This window comes from Dipodomys spectabilis, unplaced genomic scaffold, assembly GCF_019054845.1.
Source record: "Dipodomys spectabilis isolate Male_0828 unplaced genomic scaffold, ASM1905484v1 ptg000179l, whole genome shotgun sequence".
Taxonomy (NCBI): Eukaryota; Metazoa; Chordata; class Mammalia; order Rodentia; family Heteromyidae; genus Dipodomys; species Dipodomys spectabilis.
The window spans coordinates 2,058,264-2,085,475 of NW_024870856.1; the positions used below are offsets into that span (position 1 = coordinate 2,058,264).

The 27,212-nt window shown below is 44.4% G+C and overlaps 1 protein-coding gene across 2 annotated transcripts in view; it reads left to right on the plus strand.

Annotated features, from left to right (window-relative positions):
* The window catches only part of Myo10 (myosin X), a 196,551-nt gene that overhangs the window by 36,382 nt on the left and 132,957 nt on the right, over positions 1-27,212 (plus strand). For both annotated transcript variants that reach the window (XM_042695215.1, XM_042695216.1), the window contains exon 2: positions 1,376-1,474. In XM_042695215.1, the coding sequence (XP_042551149.1) occupies positions 1,376-1,474 (99 nt within the window). The remainder of the gene's footprint in view (positions 1-1,375; positions 1,475-27,212) is intronic.

The window sequence follows — 27,212 nt, forward strand, 5'->3', positions numbered from 1 at the left end:
GAGCCTCAATTTCGGTCATCCAACTGGAGATTGACAAACAGCAGTAACAGAAATGCTTGGATGCATTTGAAACCAGGAAGAGCTGTTAACTCCAAATTCTTGTATCTTAGATTTTGTTTTTTTCCTTTTCAGGAAAATGTGAGACATTTACAGACAGACAGTAGAGAGACAGAAAGCCTTTATATTTCAATTGTTGGCACATGGATGAGTGCTTTTGATTTTTTTATGAGTCATTTTAAGGAGATAAATCAGTGTGCTATATAGATGCATGTGATTAGGAGTTGAATTGTGACCTTAGCGGAGTCACCAAAAAAAAAAGCAAAACACAGTGGGAAAATGAAGAATGGAAATAAGATCAGTGCCAAAAAAACAAAAACCAAAAAGTCCATGGTTGTTAAAGCAATGGGATCTGAAGTTGTGGTTTCACTCTGTACCATACTTAAGTGTCTGGTGGCATCCTAGAAAAATGTCATTCTGGCAGACTGAATGTTGATGTTTATCCGAAACTCTGGTCCCTTTTCTGGGAATTCCAGTTGGTGTGTGTTCTTGGTTCAAGTTGGACATCAAGGGAGTGGTTTAGTTGTGCAGCTTTTTTTCTTTTCTTTTTCTGGGGCTTGAACTCAGGACCTGGGGCACTATCCCTTACCTCTTTTGCTCAAGGCTAGCAAGCACTTTAGCACTTGAGCCACAGCTCTACTTCCTATTTTTTGATGGTTCATTGAAGAGTCTCATGAACTTTTCTGCCCAGGCTGGCTTCAAACTGTCAAACCACAATCCTCTGATCTCACAGGTGTGAGCCACATGTGCCTGGCTTTTTTATCTGCTGCTTAGCCCTGGAAGCTAGGAGGCACCAGGTCCCAAAGGGACCATTCTCTCAAAGACAATAGATCATTTAGTGACCAGGTGAAATTTGTAGTTTGGTTTCTGAGACCTGGGTGTTTCCCCCTATCCTCTACCCCCAAGTCTCAAGAGTCTGCACAGGTGCTCTGCCTGTAAGCTTCATTCCCATCTGGGAGATGGGATGTAGCCATATCAGAGGGTGCTTGGGAAACATGAGATCCCATAACTAAGTTGTTGGTGTGGGAGGGCAGAGGGGCTACTGTTTGCTTTTGCTGTGGAAGTTTCTCTCTCTTCTCTCTCTCTCTCTCTCTCTCTCTCTCTCTCTCTCTCTCTCTCTCTCTCTCTTACACACTTCTCTTTCACATACTTGTGGGTGGAAGATTGTGATGAAGATTATTTCTTTATTTGCTTGACAAAGACATTTGTTTTTCCAAAAGATTGCTGTTACTTTTTAAGCCTAGTAGGAGTCCTAGTCATATTGAGAGTGGTATTTTGTCATAGCTGAAGTGTGTTTGTTTCTTCGTTTGTTTTACAGGGAGCACGCGTCTGGCTGAAAGAAAATGGCCAACATTTTCCAAGTACTGTAAATTCCTGTGCAGAGGGCGTCGTTGTCTTCCAGACAGACTATGGTCAGGTAAGAACAGGGACTTAGTGTCGTCCTGACATTGCCCCTGGGCATACATGCCTCTCCTGCTCACACCAGAGTAAGAACACGGAACCCTGAGGCCATTGCACCCCGTGGGGGGCGGGAGGGGGGGGGGAACCACAGCCAGTGTAATCCTCCTTCAGACTGTCCCAACCAGTCTGGGACAGAAGACCCAGCACTTGCCCAGTTTCCTTCCCAGATGTTTTTCACACCTTTCCTTTCTTCCCAGAATCAGAAGTGTGGCATGCAGCTAAAAGGTCAAATGGATTGATATTTGCTGATTAATTCACTTATCACTGTCTGCTAAGATTCTTCAACTTTCATAGTGTCTTAGTCGCTCCTAGCTATCAAAACAGAACACCCTAGAAGGTATGCATGGTTTATGAATGATACATTTCTTTGTCTTAGTGGGGGAGACCAGGAAGTTGAGGGTCACAGTGGCAACTCATAGTGTAGTGAGGGCCAGGCTTCTTGATTGACACATGGCTGCCTTCTTACTGTGACCTCCTAAGTTGGAGGGAGAGGGCAGCTCTCTCAGGTCTCTTATAATAATTCTAGTCACAGCCCTTTGCCCTGATTTCCCCCACCTTCTCATGCCATTGTATTTAGTGTTAATATTTCAATTTGTGAGTTGTGGGGTGGCAGGGTCAGGGGTGGTGCTAAGGACATCAAGTCCATCACAGAATGACTGATTGGTGTGGAGTGTGGGAATCACTGCTCCTGAGCCAATTTATCCACCCTGGCAAGTCACAGAGACGGTTCCTTTCCATGTGAGGATACTACCTCTGCTGATGACCATTCTTTAGTGTAAACTGAATGAAAAGTCCCATCATGGAATATAAATATGTAAACCCAGAAATAGGTTCACTTGAGTATATTTTGATGATTTTGAGAGTAGGCTAGCGTCTCCATTTTGGTGACAGTGCTAGCTAGGGCTTGAACTCAGAGTCTAGGTATTCTCCCTTAGCTTTTTCATTCTAGGCTGGTGCTCTGCTGCTTGAGAGCATAACTCCACTTCTGGTTTCCTCTTTCTTCCTCCTTCCTTCTTCCTCTTCTTCCTCCCTCCTCCTCCCCCCTCCTTCCTCCTTCTTCCTTCCTCCTTCCTCCTCTTTCCTTCTTCTTCCTCCTTCCTTCTTCCTCTTCCTTCTTCTTGCTGTGCAGGCAGTCACCTGACCTGTTTTGATTTACAACCTGATTTGCAGGCCCTTAAATGTTCCTGCAGCTTTCCTTGGCTTTTGGTAACCACGCCTTCTTCTGTTTCTGTGATTTTGATGATGTCAGGTGCATCATAGAATTGGAATCACAGGGCATTTGTTCCACTGTAAGGTGCTGTGGTGCTTTTCCACTCATACCTAACCTGGGGGATAGGGGCTCCTCAGGACAACTCCACCTTTCCTTAAGGACTGTTCCTTCCCTGTGACTCAGGTCACTGCACTGTGACACCTGAACCCTTTGCTAGCCCCAGTGAGAACAGTCAGTTCTGAGTGGAGGGGGTAGAAGGGGATGATGGTGATTCATTCTTCAAAGAAGCAGTACTGAGGTTTGAACTCTGGCTTCATGCTTGCTAGGCAGCCTTCTACTGCTTGAGCTACATCTCTAGCTCTGTTTTTAGGTTCTGGCTCTTTGTTTTTGGTCAGTCATGGGGCCTGAACTCTGGGCCTAGGCGCTGTCCCTCAGCTCTTCAGCTCAAGGCTAGCACTCTAACACTTGAGCCGTAGCCCACTTCCGGCTTTTTCTGCTTATATGGTGCTGAGGAATCGAACCCAGGGCCTCATGCAAGCAAGGCAAGCACTCTACCACTGAGCCACCTTCCCAGCCCCTCTGGCTCTTTTTTTAAGATAGGATTTCACTTTTTGCCCAAGCTGGCCTGGACTGCAGTCCCCAATTTCTGCTTCCCATGATAACTATGAACCACTGTGCCTGGCTGTTGGTTGAGATGGGGTCTTGATGACCTTTTGCCCAACATGGTGATGCTATCAGAGGCTGTCAAGGATATTGGTATTTCTAGGAAACTAAGGGAGAGATAAGATGACTTCCTATAAAATCAGAAAAATTTTCCTCTGGCCCAGAGTGAGGTCCTGAGTTCGAGCCCTAATACTGGTATGAAGTGAATGAATGAATTCTGGCTTTGGAGACCAGGAAGAACTTTGCATAACTACAGTCCTTCAATGGCACCTCGGCGCAAGCAGATGCTGAGAGCCTCATGTCCCAGCGGAGGAAAGGCCTTGCTCTCTTCTTGTACTGACCCTTGGCCAGTTTTGCCTCTACTTTCACATTTGAAGTACTCTAGATTGAGGCTGGAAATGTCATAGACTGAAATGGTCCCCTTTGACTTGGAGCCTGTATTACATTCTCTGTGAAGTACTCAGATGGAATAATGGACAGGGAAATGACAGGCTCAGCACAGGCCTCTCTGTGGCCTCCCAAGCCTTCCTGGGGCTCACAGCTTGCTTACTTTGTCTCCTGCAGGGTAGAAATGAATTGTCTGCTTAGACAACAAGCTGTAGACGACGGTTTTAGAAGCCTGGGCAGGAAAGTCTATGAGACTCCTAGGTCTAATTATTTACCAAAAGCTGGGAATGGAACTGTTTCTCAAATGGCAGAGCACCAGCCTTGAACAAAAAAGCTCAGGGACAGCGTCCAGGCCGTGAGTTCAAGGCCTGGGACCTGCAAAAAAAGAAAGAAAAAAGAAAAATCAGCAATGTGACAGGGATATGGTCCAAAATAACACTGAACATTTATTTTTTCTGGAACATTTAGGAGGCACTTGGTCAGCACTCAAGCACCCCTTAGGAGTGCTGTGGAATTTTTTACTTGGAGAGATTGAATTGTTATCTTTTTCTGGAAAAAGTCTGTTTGGATTGCTCATTATGTGTTAACAGGGATAATCATTTACCTAGATGTAGTTCCGTGGACTCCAGCAAGCTCATCAAGACGGTTATTCTGCAAGGAGTACAGTTGATTTTCTATGTAAATTGTCTTCAGTTGAAGTCTTCCAAAATATTTATTGGTTGGAGACCTCAGTCATCCAAACCTCTGAGTAGTTGTGGACTTGTCCCTTTCTATGCTATTTAGAAGAAGTGTGATTGGATTTGGCTTTAAGACTTATTCTCATTTTATGAATCCATTTAAAAAGCCATTAGATTCTTTTAAATTGTCTCTATCACCTGAGAGAGTCAGACTTGTTCATATGCATGAGATTTGGTAGTAATTACTATATTGGTAATTACTAGTAGTCAGTCACACCTCTCACTTAAAGCCAGCTCTAGACTTTCTAGTTTGACCTTTTGCTCTGTTGGTGTTAACACTGTGTGTCTAATTGTGTGAAACCTGGTCATTGGTTTGTTATCTGGGTGGATTTTTAGTACATTTCTTTGATACTTTCACACTCTTTTGGCCCTGTCCAGCTGTCTTTTGGGGAGGTGGCATAGGGGGTTCCATATTGGGCTTTCTTGCTTACAGCTGGCACTCTACCATTTGATCCATACCTCCAGTTGGCATTTTTCTATTAATTGAGATAGAGTCTGTTGGACTCTTCTGCCTGGGCTGATCCACCGTGACCCTCAGATCTCTGCCCTGAATAGTGATGATTACAGACACGAGCCACCAACACCCAGTTACAGCATTTCTTTTGCTTTTTTGCTTTTCAATTTCCTTTTGGGCTTTCCCTTGTTGGTGACTTTTTGTGTCCCTGGATCCATGGACAGTGTTTGTAGTTTGGTGTGGGCCGTGTATGTACATGTGCAGGCACTAGTACTAAGACTTAAACTAAGGGATTGAGCACTATTCCTTAGTTTTTTGTTCAAGACTGGCATTCTACCACTTGAGCCATGGCTCCACTTCCAGCTTCTTGGTGGTTAATTGGAGAGAAGAGTCTCACAGACTTTCCTTCCTGGCTGACTTCAAACTGGGATCCTCAGATCTCAGCCCCCTGCATAGCTAGGAAGGATTATGGGCGGGAACCATCCATACTCAGTTGGATAGCCCCCAGACTCTTCTTCAGTACCCACCCTGCACATTCCTGATCCTGGAAGTCTCCACCAATCAGGTGACTGCAGGACCTGGACTCTGGGGGTAGTCCAGCATAGCAAACCCTCAGCGCCAGGAGGAACTGGAAACCTCGAACTCATTATTGTCCACCTCTAGCAGGACAGAGTCAGATCTGACTGGCAGTCTGGTGGCGGGTCCTACGTACTCAGCAGAGTTAACTTCATCACAGAGCCCAGGAATGCCATGCTTGTCACAGCCAGGAGGCTGCATTCCGGGCTGCGCAGGCGAGCCAGCTGTTGGGCAAGGCAGCTGCCTGAGTGAGGAGGCGGCAGGAGGAAACTAGTGTCACCACCAGCTCCCTCCTATACCCAGACAGGACGTCAATGAGCAACAGCTGGCCAGGCCTCAAAGGGGGCAGCTAGAAGAGAGGCCTGCAGGGGCTCAACAATAGTGCCAGCCCAAATGGTGGGCAAAGTGGGGACCCAAGGGAGAGACAACCTAACTTGTGAAGATGGAGGAATAAGGAGTTTGGGGGCAGTATTCTTCAGACTAAAATAGTATCATTAGGGACAAAAACAACAGCTCTTTCTAGTTAACGGGCCTGGACATAATTCTTTTGCTTTTATTTAATTTTTTTAATGTGCATTCTTTTTCCTTCTCAGTCTTTGCAATCTTCTTCTTCTTTTTTTTGGTATGTAAAAGTATTTTTATTTAATAGGGACAGCTTGCTCATATATATATTTTTTTTTCATGAGGAAAGGAACATTAAAATTGTTTGCATTTGGGCCCAGTTTGGATGCCAAGGCTCAAATGTCCCTATACAACAACCTCAGCCTCAATGAGAATTAACCTATGGACTCAGTCAAACCACATGAATACACTACTTTTTTAAAATCAAAAAAAGTGGAAGATCTGCGATCCTTGTGGCTCTGCCCCACAGCACATTTTTATCTCTGTCTGTCTGTCTGTCTGTCTATCTTTCTATGTAACCATCTATATATCTACCTACCTACCTATCTATTTAATGCCAGTCCTGGTGCTTAAATTCACAGCCTGGGTACTGTCCCTGAGGTTTTTTGCTCAAGGCTAGCTTTCTACTACTTGAGCCACAGATGTACTTTTTGGTGATTATTTTTTATTTATTTATTTTAAATTTTATTTTATTTTATTTGTGAACATACTGTACAGAGGGGTTACAATTACATGGGCAGGATAATGCGTACATTTCTTACCAAGCATTGCAGCCTCCTCCTTTGTTTACCCTTCTCATCCCTTCCCAGCCTCCCCCCTCCCCCCCATCCCAATCCTTCTCCTCCCCTCCCACCCCCCTTGGTGATTATTTAGAGGTAAGAGTCTCACAGACTTTTCTACCCAGACTGGTTTCAAATCATGGTCCTCAGAACTCAAACTCCTGAGTAGCTACTATTATAGGCATGAGCCATAGGCAGATGCCTGATTTCCCATTATTAGCTTGGTGTTACTTAAGATTATCATTGACTGGTTCATTATTTTAAGATAAGAATTTTCTGGTGAAAGTTCTTACAGGAACTTGCAAGAAAGTTGTACAGAAGAAATTTTATTTTACTTATTTTCCAGTTGGGAAACAAAATGTATCAGTAACTCCATTCAGGCTTTTGGAAATTTTTATTGTCATTCAATTGTTACTAACAGCTGTAACAATCCTTCAAGGTTTTTTATTTTTCTAAAGGGTATCTAAGTGATTTGATATGATTAGTCTACAAATACTCAGATTTAAGAAAAAAGTAAATAAATGTAGAGTTGATTTTTTTTTTTTATTCTTTTTAGAGCTTAGCTTTTCTTCTATTATTTTGTGTGTATGTCCTTAGTTTATTGCAGAACACATTGGTGTAAATTACACAAAATCTACCATTCTTATGTAAATTTCATACTTAACCAGCTTTAGATGCCTAGTTTAGAGCAATTAATTACATGCGTGATTAATTACATGCAGAATGTCATGCAACCCACTCGACTGTCTATTTCTAAATTTTTTTTTTCTGGGGTAGTACTGGAGTTTGCACTAAGGGCCATGTACAACCCTCCAGTCCTTTTTTGCTTTTATTTATTTATGCTGCATTCTTATCTGAAAACTCTTTCTACCGTGTAGCTGGGTTACAAGTATGTACTGCCACTGCTAGCCTAGGGAGTCTTGTTAACTTTTTGTCCTGGCTGGCCTCCAACTGAGATTCTCAAATCTCTGCCTCCTTTAGTAACTGGGATTACAGATGTGAGCTAGCACTTCACCTAGTCCTTCAAAGCTTGTTAATCACCTCAAACAAAAACTTTGAGGTTAATAATCAGTAATTCTTTGTGTATTTAGTTTAAAAATCACTTTCTTCTTAGGTACTCCTGCATGTGCTATTTAAAAACAAAAACAAACAGCCTAAGTCGGGACATGGTGGCTCATGCCTGTAATTATGGCTACTCAGGAGACTGAAACCTGAGTGATAGAGCTTTGGACCTGGTTTCTTAAGAAACCAACAATGCCAGTCGCTGGTGGCTCACACTTGTAATCCTAGCTACTCAGGAGGCTGAGATCTGAGGATCGTAGTTCAAAGCCAGACCACGCAGGGAAGTCCATGAGACTCTTAACTCCAATAAACCACCAGAAAACTGGAAGTGGTGCTGTGGCTCAAGTGGTAGAGCACTTGCCTTGAGCTGAAGAGCTCCACGTCAGCACCCAATCCCAGAGTTCAAGCCCCACAACCAACCAAAAAAAAAGGAAAGAAACCAACAATGTTGAGAAAAATGGCTTCATAGCTGGCTGTGAATAGCCTACGTCAGCTGAGCACTGTGGATCAGCTCTGCCTCTGGGCTGTGCATGAGGAACCTGTGCAGAGCTACTCTGGGTAAGTGAAGGGCCCTTCTACGTAGGAGGGTGAGCTCCACAGCCATCCCACATGGAAGAGGAAAGAGGAATATCCGCTACTAATGACAAACCATTTTTAAATGTGGACTATCTGTCTTCTTTTGTTGAAACCTAAGTAGAATTCCATGGGTTATTCTTGGACTGTTACTTCCTTCGTGATGGTACAGCTGGGCTACAAAGGCCGCACTGAGTTAGGAAGCTCTCCAGTTCTCTGTGTCATTCACATTTTGCTATCCATCCTGGCATTACCCATCTCCCCCATAGACAGCAAGTACAGCGTGGAGTTTCCTAGAGCAGAGGGCCCTCCTCCAGAGACGACTTCCAGCTCTGCTTTCCAGACCGACCAAGGAGAATGCAGTTTGTCTGACTTCCCTGTATGATACTCGATGCGAATGAAACCTCAAGTTGGAAAAAAAAAAAAAAAAAAAGTAACATGCAGGCAGCTGTTTGTATTGATGAGAGGTGTGGTGACACAGCGAAGTCAATAATGTCTGTGGAATTTCTCCCGTGTTTAACCACACAGGAACAGAACACAAGCCAGGGCCTCACAACCTGTTTTTATGTGGCCTACAAGAAGGGTAGGTTTCTCACTGGGAAAAATCAACTGAAGGATATTTTTGAAATGAAGATTGTCTGAAATGCAGGTTTCATCCTATTACATTGGGCCAGTATCACGTCCTTCCCTTGGCCATGGTAAAGCTGCAAAACCTAAAGCATCAGCCATCTGTCCCTTAGTAGAAACCTTCACCGACCTGATCTAGAGAGTCTGTGAGACTTTTATATACAGTGAACACCTCCCTGCCTCCCCCCCACCCCACCCCCCAGCCAAGAAGTGGAACTGTGGTTTATGTAGTTGAGTAACAAAAGCTAAAGGACAGTGCCCAGGCCCTTAGTAGAAGCCCATAGGCCTTGTACAAAATTAAACACACACACACACACACACACACACAAATCTGAGCAGCATCAGAACCCCCTGGGAGCTCTATCAAACATTCGCTCCTGGGCCTCAACCTAGAGTGTGTGATTCAGCCAGTCTAAGATGGAGTCTGAACATCTGCCCTTCTAGCAAGCTCTCGGGAGCAGTGGATGTGGCTGGTCTAGAGGCTACACTTTGAAAACACATTTGTAGGTTTGGCAGGCTGTGTTTTGATGTTTGTTTGCTTTTTTTTTTTTTTCAAATCCATGTTTTATACATATAAACATGCCATCCGCGGTCTTCCTCCCAGAGCGTGTTCTTTAAAAACACAGGTGGTCACTCAGTCAGGCCAAGTAACTTTTTGGACTGCTGCAGACAGAAAGGATCCATTCTCGCACAGTGGTTTGTCAGAAGCAAGACCAGTCTAGAGAGCTTCGCTTTAAATACTAACACCTGTCTGTGGTTTAGTCTGCGGGGTTTTTTTAGGAGTTGGTTTTATAGACAGCCACTCCCAGGCACAGCAGAAGTGGTAAAAGATGGTGCAGTGTGTGTGAATTCCAGTCCCACACATTTCCAAGGAAGATCCATGCCTTCTTGAACCATTTAAGAAGCAGGCTCATTCCTGCTGATACCCTTGGAAGTATTGATACAGCTTGACTCCAGTGCTTCTTGCAAAGGCAGTTCGACTGTGCACTTACCTTTTGCTGTGTGAGGTTGATTCATGTTCCTCTCTTTTGAAGAAGACAGGATTCTGTATTTTGTAGCTACTGTAAGAACACCCAGACTGTTGCATAGTTAGCTTTCTGTCTGATACCTTCTTTTATCCTATTGATTATACAAGCTGATAGAGCAAAACAGCAACCACAAAAAGTAACCAATGGTCCAGGAACCACCACAACCCCAGGGACAGAGATGAAGCTGGACAAGACCCTGGAGTGAAAAATGTAAAGCAATACTTGGGAGTATGAACAACCCCTGGAGTGGGTTTTGTCCCAGTGTGCCTGCCTGTGTACTCCAGCCAGAACCCAGGAGCTCAGAGACCTCATCTTTAGTGTCAGACTCATCTCTTCTTGTGCTTGAATGATTCACTGATACACTTTAGCATACTTTCAGGAACAACTCCTTTGGAAGAAGTCTCTGTTTGGGATTTGGCTTTTTAATATCCATGTCCCTACAATTTTCATGAATTTTATAATAAAAAAAATCTTGGCAGTATGGCACACTGCGATGTATAAGATGATTTTGATTATTCCCATGAATTATTGAGTGGGGTGAAAATATCCCCGAAGGGCTTTCTCCATGAAGACTTATAGCTGGGCTGTGCAGTCTCATAGAAAACTTCAATATTACATGTGTAAATTCACCACATGGCCTGTCTTAGAAATTCCGAAGGCGGTGGCATCGTTTCAGAGGGTAGACTCCGCCTTTAATCAAGAGGCCCTCTGGGTGTTCCAAATGGCTCTTGGAGTGATTTTGAAATAATGAATTGTGTTCGCGCAGCAAGGGTAACAGGGTAGCTCACCCTAGAGAATTCAGCAAGCATTTCAGTCTTCTGGAATGATCCTCTGTTGTGAAATGGATCTGTCTTCCTGCCATGTCAGAGTTCACGGAGTTTTGCTACAAGCATCTGCCTTGGCTCTCGCACACACAGCTAGTGACAGATGTTAACTGGTGGAGTCCAGAGTTGCTCAGCCTTGTGACAATGGCTTGGAACATATGCTGTCCCCAGTTTCAGGAAGCTTGTGTAACAAAGGACTCCAAAGAAACCTCGCCTCCTGGGATTGCTGCCAGCATGGCTTTGTAAAGGGCAAATCCTGTCCGATTAACCTAATTTCCTTCCCCACACTGGTACACAACTGAGGAGCTTACAGTTGTAGCTCTTTCGACTTGAGCATTATTTTTCCCCCAATATAAATGTATTTATAATTAAAATTTGAAGATTTTTTTTCTACTCTCTTTATCTTCCTCCACAAGCGGGACTTATGCTAAAGTTTATCAGTGAATCATTCAAGCACAAGAAGAGATGAGTCTGACACTAAAGATGAGGTCTCTGTTAGCTCCTGGGTTCTGGCTGGAGTACACAGGCAGGCACACTAGGATAAAACCCACTCCAGGGGTTGTTCATACTCCCGGGTGTTGCTTTTGGAAAATAGTCCATGGCGCTGGGCCTTATTGGCTGGACGTCAGCCTCCAGAACACACACAGCCTGGCACTGCAGTTCACGCCTGAAATCCTTGATACTCAGGAAATCTGAGGAACACGGTTCAAAGCCAGCCTGGGACGATAAATCTGGTAGATTCTTATCTCCAGTTAACCACCAAAAAGCCAGAAGTGGTAGAGCGCCAGCCTTGAGCCAAATAGCCAAGCAAGAGTGCTAGGCCTTGATTTTCAAGCCCCAGTGCATTCTTGCACACGCATGCACACATGCACGCGCGTGCACGCACACACACAGAGGTATTTTAGGTATCTCCTGTTTGAGACATTCTTTGCAGGGAGGTAAACGCCTCAGAGAAAACAAGTCCTGCTATCACAGAAAAGCCAGGAGTATGCACCGCTGGCTCATTGCTGTGTTGGATGCTGATCTTAAAATGGTTTGCAGATGTTGACTGTAGCTACAAGCAAAAGCAGCTGAAGCCACATTTTAGCACCTAGGATTTGATTAGTTAATAACTTTCATAAGTTGGTCCAGTGTCTGAAATGCAAAAGAACAGAGGTTTATTTGCACCCTAATTCACATCTGTAATTCACGCACTTCCAGTGTATCATTCAGCTCTTAGTATTTCCAAGGACTCATGCATTTGAGACTATAGTAATTTGGGAACATTTTCATTACTCCAAAAAGAACCTGTGTGCTTCTGGCCTGTCATCCGCAGGCCTCCCTCCAGGCCTTGGCAACCACCTGTAGTTCTGCCTATTCTGAACATCTTGTGTAAGTAGAGTTATGCAGCATGTGACCTTCGTGTTTGGCTTCTTCCACTGAGCTTAATGTCCATTATGGCCCATGCCAGTAACAGTATTTCATTCCTTTTTACATCTGAATAATATTCCATTTAATGGAAATACCAGATTTTATTTAAGATAGGTAGTCTTTTAAGTTGAGGAAGAAGCTGAGTGCGGTGGCTCACACCTGTAATCCTAACTACTCAGGAGGCTGAGATCTGAGGATTGCAGCTCAGTGCCAGCCTGGGCAGGAAAGTCCGGGAGATGCTTATCTCCAGTTACTGGGAGTGGTGCTGTGGCTCAAAGTGGTAGAGCGCTAGCCTTGAGCAAAAAACAAACAAACAAAAAACTGAGGCACAGCACGCAGGCCCTGAGTTCAAGCTCTACTACTGACACAAAAAAAAAAAGAGGAAGAAAAGGATAAAACTGAAAAGGGCTAGCCCCGTATATAGCCAATTCCTGGAGGGTTCAGAATAGAAAAATATTTTTGATTTGCAAAATTAAGGTCAGAATTACAGCTAGGAACAATGAGAATTCTTATACGCTTAAAAAAAATCAGTTGAGATTTTTTTCTTAAACAGTTTCTAGTTAGGGTCCCGTAGCTGACAGCAGGAACTTTTCCCCGCCACAGTTCGGAGGCAGCTGATAGGTGGGTAAGGCTTAGAAAATGAGCTTTGCTGGAAGCCCAGGAAGTGAGGGAGTGGGTTATTTGGTCAGAAAGATGCCAGGCATTTAAGTGTCGACTCTTACATAGAGTGTCTGGCCAGCCTCTGTCCACTGGGAAGCGTGGACAGGTAGGTGGGAGAAGAGAATGTAGATAGGACATCATGGCTGGCCAAGGGGCAGCCAGCCTCTTGTCTGTAGGGGACAGCAGGAAGAACTGCCAGGATCCTCTCCTCTCACTGTGTCTGCCTAAGGCTTCCTCTCAGGTTTCTCCTGTACAGGAAAGTGTCCTCCTCATCAAAAGGGAACTGTGACCGCTGCAGGTTGTTTGGACGCTTATTTGACAGTGTTGTAGGGCGCAGACATTTTTAAGGAGCGAGGGTACAACTTCAAGAGGAATGCCATGATAGCTGGCCATGGCTTTGTTTTTGTACAATGCGGGTGGGGAGTGTACATGCACAGACGCACATGCGTGCTGGTACTCGGGGTCTGGACATTGTCCTGTAACTTTTTCACTCAGGATTAATGATCTACCGCTTGAACCACAGCCCCACTTCTGGCTTTGGGGGGGTTAGTTAGAGATAAAGAGTCTCATGGACTTTTACTGTCTGGACTGGCTTTAAACCACGATCCTCAGATCTCAGTCTCCTAAGTAACTAGGATTATAGGCATAAGCCACCAGTGCACAGTTTATATAATGCAGTTTTTTAGTCTCTGTTTTTAAGCAGTGTCTTGTATGGGCTTATTTCTGGTCTAGGGTAAGCATCAGTCTCATTGACTTTCTTCCCTCCCCTTCTCTTCCCCCTATTTCCTCATTCCCCTCCCCTCCTCCTCTTCCTTCAAGTACTGCAGATTAGACCAAAGGCCCTCTTGACATGCCAGGCAAATTCTCTACCACTTGAAACACACCCTGGTCCTTTTGTTTGTGTTTAGTTTTTGTGGTAGAGTCTTGCCAACTTTGTCCTGGCTGTCCTAGAATTCCAGAGCCTTCAGTGTCCCCATCACCATAACTGGGATTACAGGTATGCATCACTGTGCCTGACCACCGTTCCCATTTCATTTCTGGTTTTAACCTCATTTCCCACCCTTGGCAAGAGGCGGGTACTTGTTCTCCTAAGCCCTTCTATGGCTGCCTGGCAAAGGCTTTTGCAGAAATTCCTTGAAGAAACTCCCAGAAGGCTTACACATTTTAAATCTAATATGTACTGGAAGTTTAGAAGAGGGAAGGCCTTTCCAGATGATTTGGTTTGAATATGGCGTTTCTATGCGTAACGAGACTTAGACCAGAGAGCTTAGATCCAGGTCCCATAGGAAGAAATCAGAAGAATCTGGGGCGGAGGGAAGATTTCTTGTTTATAACTCAGGCTTCATTGGGTTATATGGTCTCTTCTGCTTGAAGGTAAGGTGGTACAGCTAGTGTAGGCCTGGAAAATAATGCAGACAACTGCAAGCCCTCCTGTTTTCTACTGGCTGGCTGGGGATCACTACAGGGGGCACAAAACCATTACAAAATTTGACTGAGGCAGGCATCAGTGGCTCATGCCTGTAATCTTAGCTATTCGAGAGGTTGAAATCTGAGGGTCACAGTTTGAAGCCAGCCCAGGCAGAAAGCCTGTTAAAACTCTTATCTCCAGTTAATCACTAAAAGTGGAGCTGTGTCTCCAGTGACTCAGTGTTAATCTTGAGCAAAAGAAGCTCAGTGACAGTGCCCAGGCCCTCAGTTCAAGCTCCAGTATAAAGCAAAAGAAGAAAAAACGAAACAACCCACTATCACCCATGCTTACTCAGTGATCCAAGACACAAAAAGTTACCAAGGTAAACAAAGCCAAAAGGAAAACACAAACCCCCAAAAAAGCAAAAGAAAAGTTGTAACTGGCACTGGTGGCTCACACATGTAATAGCTATTCAGCAGGCTGAGATCTGAAGACTATGGTTCAAAGCCAGTCCATGAGACCATCTCTCATTAACTAGTAAAATGTTGGACTGGAGGTATGTCTCAAATGGTAATGTGCCAGCCATAAGCAAGAAAACCTACTGAACAAAAGACCTTGAAACTGTCCATCAGCTGAAAAATAAAATCCAGAAGATCACAGTTTGAGGCCAACCCACACAGAAAAGTTCTCAAAACTCCCATCTGCAAGTAGCAAAAAGCTATGCTGGAGTTATGGTACAAATGGTAGAGCATCATCCCTAAAAACAAGCTGAACAACATTGAGGTCCTGAGTTCAAACCCAAGAACCACTGAAAACAAATACAAAAAGGATAGAATGACTGCTATGCTAAGGAAAGGTTAAAGCAGTTAATTTTTTACTTGCCTAAAGTTTTCATCTTTCAGAAATTCTAAAATGGCCGTTAGGATGAGACTTGCTGGATAAACAGTTTAAATGTCAGTCTCAGTTACTTTGTGTAAAGGGAATCTAAGCCATCTGGACTTGTCATGCTTTTATTATAGGGGCTGTGTTTCGGGGTCAGAGCAGATGTTTGCAGCCTACTCTCCTCATTTCTTTTGTATGGGTTGGCATATATTTTAACAGCACTGAAATGTTGAAAAGATTTCAAGCCAACTTGGAGAACACCACAACAAATTGAGTCAGTTGACTGGTTCAACTATTTTGTGAACAAGGATCTTCTGAAATAAGTACATTTATTTAACACCATTTAAATGTGCCTCTGCATTTGTTGTTAATCTGGTCTTTTGACCAGATGTTGAACGTATGTCCAAATCATGAAACTACAATTTGGTTTCAACAAGAAGAGAATGGCCAGTGGTAGGACGTTCATGAAACCCCACAGCTTCCTCTAAACAGGGCCTCTTCATGGTCCCTTGGGTTTTCTTGCTAACTTGTACTTTTGCAGCTTCCTATTTTATTGGGCTAACATAGACAAAGATTTGTCATTCATAAATATTTAGTCTTAGCTGACATCTGGGTGAATCTGTTCTTCTTAAAATTGAGCCTGAACTCCATCTTTTGATAGTATTTTAAGTTACCTGTAGAAAAGCCGTTAAACTTCAAAATGAAGGTTCCATCCCTGGTGCATTGCAGCAGGCAGCCTGCTGCAATGGTGGCTCATGCCTGTAGTCCCAGCTACTCAGGACACTGAGGCTGGAGGGTCATGGTTTGAAGCCAACCTCAGCTGAAAAATCTGAAACAGACTCTGTTGTGAATTAGCTAGCAAAATGCCATGTTTGCAGTCTTTTCAGGCATAATCAGATCAGGGCAACCTTGTTCCCCTTAACCATTTCACTATTTTAAGGTGAGGCCTGTTTTTGAATCTGAAATAGCGATGGTCACACTCTGGGGTTGGCCAGAGGGCAAGGAAGGGTTTTAGGTGTGCCTGCTGCTGGACACTACTGGACACTTGTCCCCTATTCTACGGTCATCCCTACACAAGTCAGGCTCTGCACCATCATGGTGATGCTCCCCGCCTTTGCACCCCAGCCGTGTGATCATGCAGCTCTTCATGACCTCCAGCCTGTCCCTTCCTCCTTCGGCTACCTGTAACAGCTCAGAGCCAGGACAGCACAGCGGTGCAAGTTAATCCATGAAAGTAGTGCTTCCCATGATGACCATAGTCTGGGAGAACTTTCTCAGAGCAGGAGACCTACAGAGCCAATTGTAGCCGTCACACCTGAGTATAGGAGGGAAGGAAATGAGGGACTTGGCAGGTCCATTCTAGAACATTGTGTATCACACCCAGAAGTGATGGACATCCTTGGGTGACTTCAGGGTCATTTTTGTGGGGGGGGGGGCAGTTGTGTGTGTGTGTGTGTGTGTGTGTGTGTGTGTGTGTGTGTGTGTGTGTGTGTTTTGTTGGTCATGGGGCTTAAACTCTGGGCCTGAGCACAATCCCTGAGCTCTTCAGCTCAAGGCTAGCGCTCTACCACTTGAGCCACAGCACCACTTCTGGTTTTCTGGTGGTTAATTAGAGATAAGAGTTTCACAGACTTTCCTGCCCAGGCTGGCTTTGAACCTCAATCCCCAGATCACAGCCTCCTAAGTAACTAGGATGACAGGCATGAGCCACCGGTGCCCAGCCTTCAGGGTGGGTTTTAACGTTGAAGAAAACTTGTGAAGGACAATGCCTCTCAATTCTGTTTGACAAAGCAGTAATGTTGTAATTAGTCTGCGAATACCTTGTCTTTCTCTTTGGCTTCATTTTCACCTTGAAAATGAAATTAATGTCCAGCCCAGGAAGGCAGCTTGCCAAGAGCACTTTACATCTGCTGTTCTTCAACACCTGAACTGTATGACTTGCTGGTTCCCAAGCCTATACATTGCTGCTGCATTCAGACCAGTGTAGACTGGTCCCATCTGTTATCTCACCAGAAAAAGCATTTAGTAAACAATTGCTATTATTTTACGGTATGTACGTGCATGTGTCTATGCATGGGTGCTGGTTCTGGTGCTTGAGCTCAGGGCTGGCTGCTGTCCCTGAGTTTTTATGCTCAAGGCTAGTGTTCTACCATTAGAGCCACAGCTGTTCCTCTTCCTCCTCTTCCTCCCCTTCTCCCTCCTCTTCTTCTCTTCCTCCTCTTCCTTCTTCCTTCTTCTCATCTTCTCCTTCTTTCCCCTCTTTTTCCTCCTCCCCCTCCTTTTTTTTCTGGTGGTTAATTAGGATGAGTCTCATGGACATTCCTGCCCTGGCTGGCTTCAAACCACAATCCTCATATCTCAGCCTCCTGAGTACCTAGGATTACAGGCATGAGCCACTGGTAGGCACTGATTTCATTTTACAATAGACAACTTGGCACATCCAAATGGAAAAGACATGGTCCCAGAATAAAAGACAGCCTTTTAAATGGAAGACATTAAGTTGTTGTTGTTGTTGTTGTGTGTGTGTGTGTGTGTGTGTGTGTGTGTGTGTGTGTGTGTGGTTTTTGGTTTTTTTAAGCTCCATTGTATTTTCCATTTGGCTACAGAAAAGTCATCTATGTTAAGGGTTTGGAAATGTTTCAGGTAATTGAACACCTCCCAGGCCTCAGTGCAGTTCCTTGGCCTTGTCTCAGGGAGAGGTTTATATCTGCAGCTGGCACTTTAACTTATCCTCCTAATAACTTATGACAAGGTTTGGATCATGTTGATGCGTTAGGTTGGGGCATCAATACAGTTTTGCTAAGATAATAATCTAAATCAGTATGTTTGAAAAAGGATATTCTTTCGTTTGAAAAAAAACCTCACTAGCAAGTTAAATTTTATAGACATATAAAGAGAGGTGAGCAGAAATCCATGCCTTCCCTTCCTCCCTCCTGCCTTCCTTCTATCCTTCCTGCCTCTCCTACCTTCCTCCATTCTTTTCCCCCTCCTTTCCTTAGCAGTATGAGGATTTGAACTCAGGATGCACTTGGTAGGCAGGAAGTCTATCACTCCAGCCCTTTTTTTCAGATAGGGTCTCACACTTTTGCCCATTACACTGTGATTATCCTACCTAAACCTCCTTCATTGTTGGGATTACAGTCATGAATTCTGATGCCTAGATGACCAGCAGTCCCTTTATTTCCTAATTGTGAGTTCTGTGAAATTTTTAGAGTTCTCCATAGCTTGATTTTAAACCACTGGTTGAGACTAATCTGTTCCTTGTACTTGTTAATGTTGCCATGATTTTTGACAGATTCCTTATTTGGCTTTATTTCGTTTTAGGGACAAAAAATAGTATACAAAGTGAAACGTAAAGTGAGTGTAGGTTAGGTACTAGAATCTATTCTTCCAGTGTGTCCTGATTTGCTGTGAGGCCACCTCTACTTTTTGAAAAACAACCACACACTCAGTTGTGGCAGATGAATTTAGCTACAAAAACGTTAAAATGGAGCAAATTTTCTTACTCCAAATAAAAAGTATTCTTTACCTTTAAAGCTATGATTACTTTCTTAACTTTATGACTTTATAAAAAAGAGAACCAATAAAACAAATTCTTGGAGAAAGTAAAAGGGATAAATCTTGTAGTCATTGATAGTAAGTTTTACTTTCAAGAGTCATTGATCTTGGCAGGGTGCATTGGCTCCCACCTGTAATCCCAAATACTTGGGAGGTTGAGATGGGGAGGGAGATGGTGGTGCAAGGCCAATCTGAGCATGAAGCTCAAGAGACCTCGTTTCAATGAATAAAAGCTGGGTGTAGGGGTATACTCTTATCCTCTCAGCTACTGGGCTCACCGTCCAGGCTGGTCTGGTTAGAAGTTGAATGCCCCATTTAGAAATTACTAAAACAGAAAAAGGGCTAGAAGCATGGCTCAAGTGATAAAGCATCTGCCTAGCAAGCACAAGACCCTGAGTTCAAATCCCAGTATTTAACAAATAAAAGAAAAATCACAGATTATGAAGATGCTCAGAAAGTGAAAAAGTGACAGAAAAACTGAAGGGCCGTGTTCATGACTGTATATTTTCTTTGTAGTGTATCTGAAATCTTTCAGCCAATGCTGAGTTAGATAAAGAATTAATTATTCAAAGAAAAAGAGGTGGATTAAAATCATTGGGAAGGAATGATTTTCTAGTTATATTGGAGAGATCAGGTTAAGGATACTTGTGGAGGAGTGGATTGGAAGAGGGACAGAGTTCTTCAGTTTTATTGTGGAACTGTGGAGCTGAAGGGGGAAAAACATTGATGGTGGTTTGTAACTAATCAGTCGCTGATTGGTTGAATGACTTGGACTCCTCACCTACCTTGTGCCCACTTTGCCTCATTATTTGGCAGTCCTTTGTTTGTTAGGCAGAATTAAAATGAAGCAATGCAGGTTAAGTGTTTGATGTTCTTATTATGTAATCCCATAATTAGTATGTATTGGTGGCTTGTCCTCACTTAACTTTCCTAGGTTAACGTGTCCCAACTAGTTTTGATGCTATTAATGAACTGAAGAGGACCTGGGAGCTTCATTCCTTAAAAAAAAAGAAAAAAGAAAAAGAAATTTTGAGCCACCATCAGTATCTTACTCCTGTAATCTGAGCTACATAGGAGAAAATGGAGATCAGGAGAATGGCAGTTCAAGACCAGCCCTGAACTCTTCCAGTAGTTGGGCCTGGCGGCACATATATATCTGTACCAGAAGTAAGAGAATCACAGTCCAGGGCTTCCTGGACCTCACTTGAAAGAATCATTAAAGCAAAAAGGGTGAGAAATTTATCTCAAGTGGTAGAGCACCTCCCCAATAAGCTTAAGACCCTGAGTTCAAACCCCCATACCACCACCACCAACCAAAAAAAAAATCTTAGTCCGCACTGAGTGTTTAATATGCTGTTCATGCAGTTTTAAAATACTGTTGCATTTTAACTTGATTTTTAGCAATAGGAAGGTAAGAGTGATGGTCTTAGTACCAGAAAGATAAAGCCAGCTAGGTGCTGGTGCCTTATGCCTATAATCCTAGCTACTCAGGAGACTGAGGTCTAAGGATTGTGATTTGAAGCCAGCCCAGGCAGGAAAGGCTGTGAGATGTATTATCTCTAACCAACTGCTCAGAAAAAGCCAGAAGTGATGCTGTGGCTTAAGTGGTAGAGCACTACATTGAGCGAAAGAAGCTCAGAGACAGTGCCCTGAGTTCAAGCCCTAGGAATGGCACCAAAAAAAAAAAAAGCCATCAAAAACCAAGAATTGGTTTGGAAATGGAAACCCAGATGCTACCTATAGCCTGTACACTGGCACGTTTGCATCAAGTCAGCTGACTTCTGTTCATGACCTCCACTGTTAAAATCAGTTGACCTTCAACAAGTTACTACAGCTCTCTGCTTCTGCATTTTACATTTGCAAACTTGGGATCAGAATTTTCCCCTAACCTCATCAGATACAAGGTTACAGAGGTACACGTTGGCACATGTAGACAGACAGTTCCTTGAACATGCAGCTACGTCTTTATGCATAGCTGGAGCTCAGGGCAGCTCCCATGATGTGAGGAGGTCAGTGCTGGACCGAGAGGGCTGGGTGTAGTTCCAGCTGGTTGCTGGGTCTGGCAGGGAATGGGCTGGTGAACGTGTGGCCTGAGGCTCAGGGTATAAGCAGGGCGAGCAGAACTGGAATGCAAAGGAGAATTTTCAAGAAAGGGCACCTTGACCATGTCACCATGGATCCAGAGCTGTCAGATAGTGAACAGTCTTGTCTTGGGAGCAGTCTGCATTTTCCAGTTCTTAACCCAGCACCCTCTGTCTGCAGCCTCTCGAACAGGGGAAGTCACCATCATCCTGTACATTCCACAAAGGCAGGTTCTCCAAGCCCAGTGGCAGCCACGGTGCAAGGCAGATCCCTGCCAGACGAGCCCTGAGCTGGAGTGCAGGGCTGTGGAGGAATCCATGGCCCTTGTGGCAGTAGTCTCTTCCTGGAGCCCAGGAGCTTTGATGGTGGTACTTTGTTGGTGGTGGTCCTGGGGATTGAACTCAGGGCCTCATACTTGCAAGGCAGTCTCTCTACTACCTGAGCCCTGCCTCCTGCATTCGTTACTTTCAAGGGATGGTCTTGCTTTATGCCAAGCTGGCCTGGGCTTTGGTCCTCCTACTTGTGCTTTCCATGTGACTAGGGATGACAGATGCATACCACTGAACCCAGTCACTGTGCTTCCCCCATAGCTGAGATAACAGGCGTGCACCACGGCACCCAGCCACTGAGTGAGATGGAGTCTCGTGTACCTTTATGCCTGGTCTGACACCTCCACCTCCCATCTCTACCTTCCAAGTAGCCAGGATTAGAGTCTTGAGCAACAATCCTGGCTTTTTGGTTGGAGATAAGCATCTCATGGATTTTCCTGCCTGAGCTGGCTTGGAATCTGGTTTCTTAGATCTCTACCTCCCAAGTAGCCAGGATTATAGACTTGAAAAACCATGCCTGGCTGATCATGGTTCTTTTTAAAGAGGCTTCCTGCTGTCAGTTTCCTTGTCTGATCCTTCCCTTAATGCACTGGAGGCCGAGCCTCTCATTTATCTGTCTGCTCCATTTTTGTGCATCCCTGCACACAGGGTAGAGAGTTGGTCCATTTTGAGCAAAACTGCTTTTAGCGAAGTGGCTAAAAGGTGACCTAAGCCTCTATCACAACACAGACATTACACTTATTTAAACATTGCCAGGGCTAGTGTGTGTATGTGTGTGTGTGTGTGTGTGTGTGTGTGTGTGTGTGTGTGTGTGTGTGTGTGTGTGTGCGTGTGCGTGCGCGTACTCGTGCGCACGTGCAAAGGGTTCTTGTGAGATGCACCATCCTAGCATTTTGCTTTACACTGTGAAGCCAGGAACACACTGGCCACTTCCTGTTTATTATGCAACACACACACACACACACACACACACACACAAACTCAAAGATTAATCTCATGCCTTCCGTGATTGACTTCCCTTTGCCTAGTTACCTGATGTGCTAATGTCTGCAGGGGCTGTACTCAAAGATTAATCTCATGCCTTCCGTGATTGACTTCCCTTTGCCTAGTTACCTGATGTGCTAATGTCTGCAGGGGCTGTACTGGGGTGTGGAGAACTTAAGCTACTATGCTCAAAAAATCTCCAAGAGAGTCATGGAAAATAGACCATGACAAGACATCCTATGCTTTATATTATTAGACATACTAACATTAAAGAGAACGCTCACTAATGAAACGCAGTGTGTGAGAGCAGCCGGCTTAGAAGTCAGCTTCCGTTGTGAGCACTCTGGTAGGACTGTTGGAGAGAGCCTGCATTAGTTCTGAGCCATGGCCCAGCCTTGGGCTGCTAATGGTCTGGGGAACTTGTGAAACATAACTTTTCTGCCTTGGAAAGATGGTAAAAATGGAAAAAAAGAAAACCAACCTTTCAAATGAAAGTTTATCTCTAGCTTTGGTATTAGATGTGAACTCATGCATAATTGAAAGGGTATTAAATTTGCTGAGACAAATTTTAGTGGCAGGCTTAAGTCAGGGACGTTTACAGCCATTCCCCTCCCCCCACCTTCAAAACCTAGAGGATCTTTCCATTGAATGTTATCCCATCTAGCAGTTGTTGGCAGTTTGTTCTGACATTTTGTTCAGAAACCCTCATTGTTGTCTTCATAAGCTTGGCTCAGCTCACAAAATAATTACCCTTTCTACATGGGTTCTTACATGGCGTGACATTAAGACTAAATGCATCCGGGCTGTGTGTCGTTTCTGAGTATGTTTTCCAGAATTTGCCTTTGGGATAGTGTAGGCAGCTTCTGGACATACTCAGCCCTTGTGTTGAATTTCTGTCTGTTTCTCATAGATTGATTTGAACTCTTATTGATTAAAGACTCATGCTTTCCATGTGAATGTACGGCTTGATTTGGGTTGTGCTGCATTGATCATTAGAACATCCATCGTGGAGACACGTGTACCTTTATACATTTCGCTACCTGTGCCAGCGGCAGCTTGTTCTTTTTTTTTTTTTTGTCGGTCGTGGGCTCTGAACTCTGGGCCTGGGCGCTGCTCCTCAGCTCTTCAGCTCAAGGCTAGCGCTCTACCACTTGAGCCACAGTGCCACTTCCGGCTTTTTTCTTTTTTGCTTACGTGGTGCTGAGGAATCGAACCCAGGGCCTCAGGCATGCAAGGCAAGCGCTCTACCACTGAGCCACCTTCCCAGCCCAGCTTGTTCTTTTTGTAAGTACTGAAATAAGTATTTTAGGGTTTTTTTTTCCCTTAATACTACTGGGGTTGAGCCCTGGGCCTCACACTTGCTAAACAGGAACTTTACCACTTCAGTCCCACCCCCCAGTACTTTTTTGCTTTCATTATTTTTCAAATAGGGTCATCTCGAATTTACCCATGATCCTGGTATGTAGGATGACAAGCACATACCACTATGCCCCGCTTTTTGTTAGTTGAAATGGTGGGGGGCGTCTCAGAAAGGCTAGGCTAAACCCTTGATCAGGATTCCTGTTCAGCCTCCCAACTAGCTTGGATTATAGGCATGAGCTATTGTGTCCAACTTTGCACAGGCCTTCTAAGGATGGAGAGAAGTGAAGCATATCAAGTGATCTCACAGGACCAATATGCTAAGGTCTCCTAGTCCTTCTTTATCAGTGCCATGTTGCAGTCTGTTAGTAGGAGAGCTGGCCAGAGCTGTTTAACTAACCCTGGTTCTTCTCCAATATGTATCTGTCTGGCTTCTGCATAAGCCTGCATGTATCCCCTGCTACACTTACGCCTACCTCATGAGTGTGCTTTTAAATCAACAGCTTTATTGTGCTACAGTTCATATTTACCATAGGATTCACTATCTTCAAGTATACGCTCCAGTGGGTTTTGTCTTTACTATATGTACGATGATATAATCAGCAGCACAAGAAATTCACAAACATATTTTCACCACTCCAAAGGGAAGCCCTCCCCATTAAAAGTCAGTCTTTGTTCCTCCCTCCTCCACCCTCTGTCATTCACTAATCTGTTTTGTGTCTCAGTGCATTTGCGTATTTGGGACATTTCATATACATGCAATTGTATAATATGTGGCCTTTTGTGTTTTTGCTCTCAGCGCAGCAGGGCTGGTCTGTGTTAGAGTATGCTTAAGTATACCATCCCTTTTCACAGCCAAGTAACATTCCTTTATGTAGGTAGACCGCAGTACGTTTATTATCTGAGGGTTTTTATTTTTATTTTTTGTGTCTGTATTGGAGCTGTGATTGAGGCCCTCGGTGCTGTCTCTTACTTTTTTTTCCCTCATAGCCAGTCTTCTACCACTTGAGTCATAGCTCTACTTCCAGCTTTTTTAGTAGTTTAGTAAAAACTAGAATCTCATAGACTTCTGCCTGCTCTAGCTTCGAACTGTGATCCTCAAATGTCAGCCACTGGTGTGAGCCACTGGTGCCCAATTACATCTGCAGTAGTGAGCTTCTGCACTGTCTCCAGGAGTGTGTTTTGCTTTCAAGAAACCTGTGATTTGCAAGACCGATGAATTTTTAAAGAGATAGTAACAAACACTGGGCCACTTATTCATAACCTGGAATCTGGAAGATTTTAGTTGGATTGCTACTTTTTTCTTTTATTGTTGGGTTTTCTGGCTCTTACCTGTTTGGACCAGATTTCTGGTACATAATGTTCAGGGATTTTAGATCTTTGACATAGTTAAATATTTACAGGCAGACATTAGTGTGTTGTTGACAAAATGTTCTTGTTCCGCCTGCTTGCTTTGTTCATGCTCTATAGATTAGGAACACTATCTCAGTTTACGGTATTAATTTTGTCTTATTCAAATTTGTGTGTGTGTGTGTGTGTGTGTGTATGTGTGTGTGAGTCGTGGTGCCTGAACTTTGGGCCTGGGTGCTGTCCCTCAGCTCTTCAGCTAAAGGCCAGCACTCTACCACTTGAGCCACAGCGCCACTTCCAGCGTTTTCTGCTTATGTGGTGCTGAGTCAAACCCAGGGCCTCATGCATGCAAGGCAAGCACTCTACCACTGAGCCACCTTCCTAGCCCAAAAGAAGAGTCTTTGAAAAAACAGTGAAATCTGAATAATTCTGAGTTTTATTCACAATAATGTAGCAATGCTGACATCTTGGTTTTGACACAAATGTTTAATGAGTGTGTGTGTGTGTGTGTGTGTGTGTGTGTGTGTGTGTGTGTGTGTGCGTGCGCGCACGCGCGCTTAAACTGGGGCTTGAACGCCGGGCTTCGCATTATCCCTTGTCTTTTTCTCTCACTGCTAATGTGACTTGAGCCACACCTCCAATTCCAGCTCTTTGCTGGTTAGTTGGAAAAAAATAATAAGTCTCTCAGATTTGCCTACCCAGGCTTCCTTGAGACTATAATTCACACATCTCAGCCTCCTGAGTGGCTGGAATTACAGGCGTCAGCCACCAGTGCCTGGTAAAATATTTTGACTGTTCTACAATTACTTTGTCACCTTTCTTTCTAGCCCTCTGACTTCTGAGAAGTAGTGCAGATCGTGTTATCCTGACTTTTTGATAGATATTCTTGGTGATGGGATGGGGGTGGCATATCGGAGAAGTGGGGGAGAAAACCACTTCATGTCCCTAGGCACTATACTGTTTTGGACCATGGATTTAGCTTCAGGATGGTGTGTTTTCTTCTACTATTTTTGTACCACAAGTTTGAGCCAAGCTAACTTCTTGTCCTCTTTGTACATTTTCAACAACCAGACAGTCAAGAAATGACTTTGGGGTTCAGCCTGGAATCTGGAATCAATCAGATTCTGTTTGTGCACTGGATGAATCTATGCCTTGCGTGATACCTCTCCATTCTTACTTGCCACTTGGAAATGTGACAGTCTGACATGAGCCATGTTGGGAAAAAAAAAAAGTAAAGCTAGGATTCCTCAAATTGAGTTTAGGATTCCTAAACTTGATCTATGTATGCATATTTGGCTCAAGTGTGACTTTTTTTATTGCACTGAAGAGCAGCCAAAGGATCATTGTCCAGTTATTCATTTTAAGACAGTTTCCAAAAAAAGGCAGGAGATGAAAAATGTTGACTTAGACTTCAGCCTTTGGAGTTCGGTTTGGATGGCAAATCTGAGCTTCTCATATGATTCCAAAGCCATTGGTGGGCAGTTGGTGTCTGTCCCTTTCGCACATAGCTGCCGGTGCCCAGCATCTGACAAAGCAGTCGTGTGCTGGCATTCTCCTGTCCACATACTGGTCCTGTGGGTGTGTCCTGTACCGTGGTAGCTTGCAAGACAGTCAGCCATGCCACTGACTGTGGCCACTGTGATTTCATCCTGCCATCCTTCCTATGTGCTCCTATTCAGCCCCAGACCCTCCTCACGCAGCCCCCAGAAATTAGCTACTTTGCCAAAAGAGCTGAAGGCCTTGTCCCCCTCTATTAGCAGCTGGAGATAGCACACTAGAGTGTGCGGAGTGATAGGACTGCCTTTGCAGGGACAGGGGGTGACCAGGAGGCAGAGCCCTCCGGGGAAGGCATGACCCCAGTGGAGTTGACTCAGGTTGCTCTGTCACCGCTGCAGACAGCTTGGCAGGAACAAGCAAGGGCATTGGAGAGAAAGCACGCTCAGGAATGGATACTTTATCTTGGAAGCCACTGGACACAAAGCACGGGAGACCTGCGGTCTGGGGATGATCAGATGACACTGCTAATAGCAGCGTCATGACTAACCGAAATATTTAAGTAGCTTCGTCAGCACCGGGGCTGTGCTGAGTCCTGTGTGTGCGCAGCCATGCTCCGTCCACAGGGAAGGGCAGAGCTCAGTGTCCCTGTGTGGTGACACCGGCATCGAGAGGCCTGGCTGGAACAAGGGACCCTAGCGGGGTTCAAAGCCACCCGAACCTGATGCTCAGACTTGACCAGTTTCTTTCTTTAAGGAGAAAGTTTCTATTTGCTAATTTGTGGCGGTAAATATCAGCCAAAGAAATCAAAGCTTTCGCTCAGAACATAGCCTGCAATTCTGCATCATCAATGCCA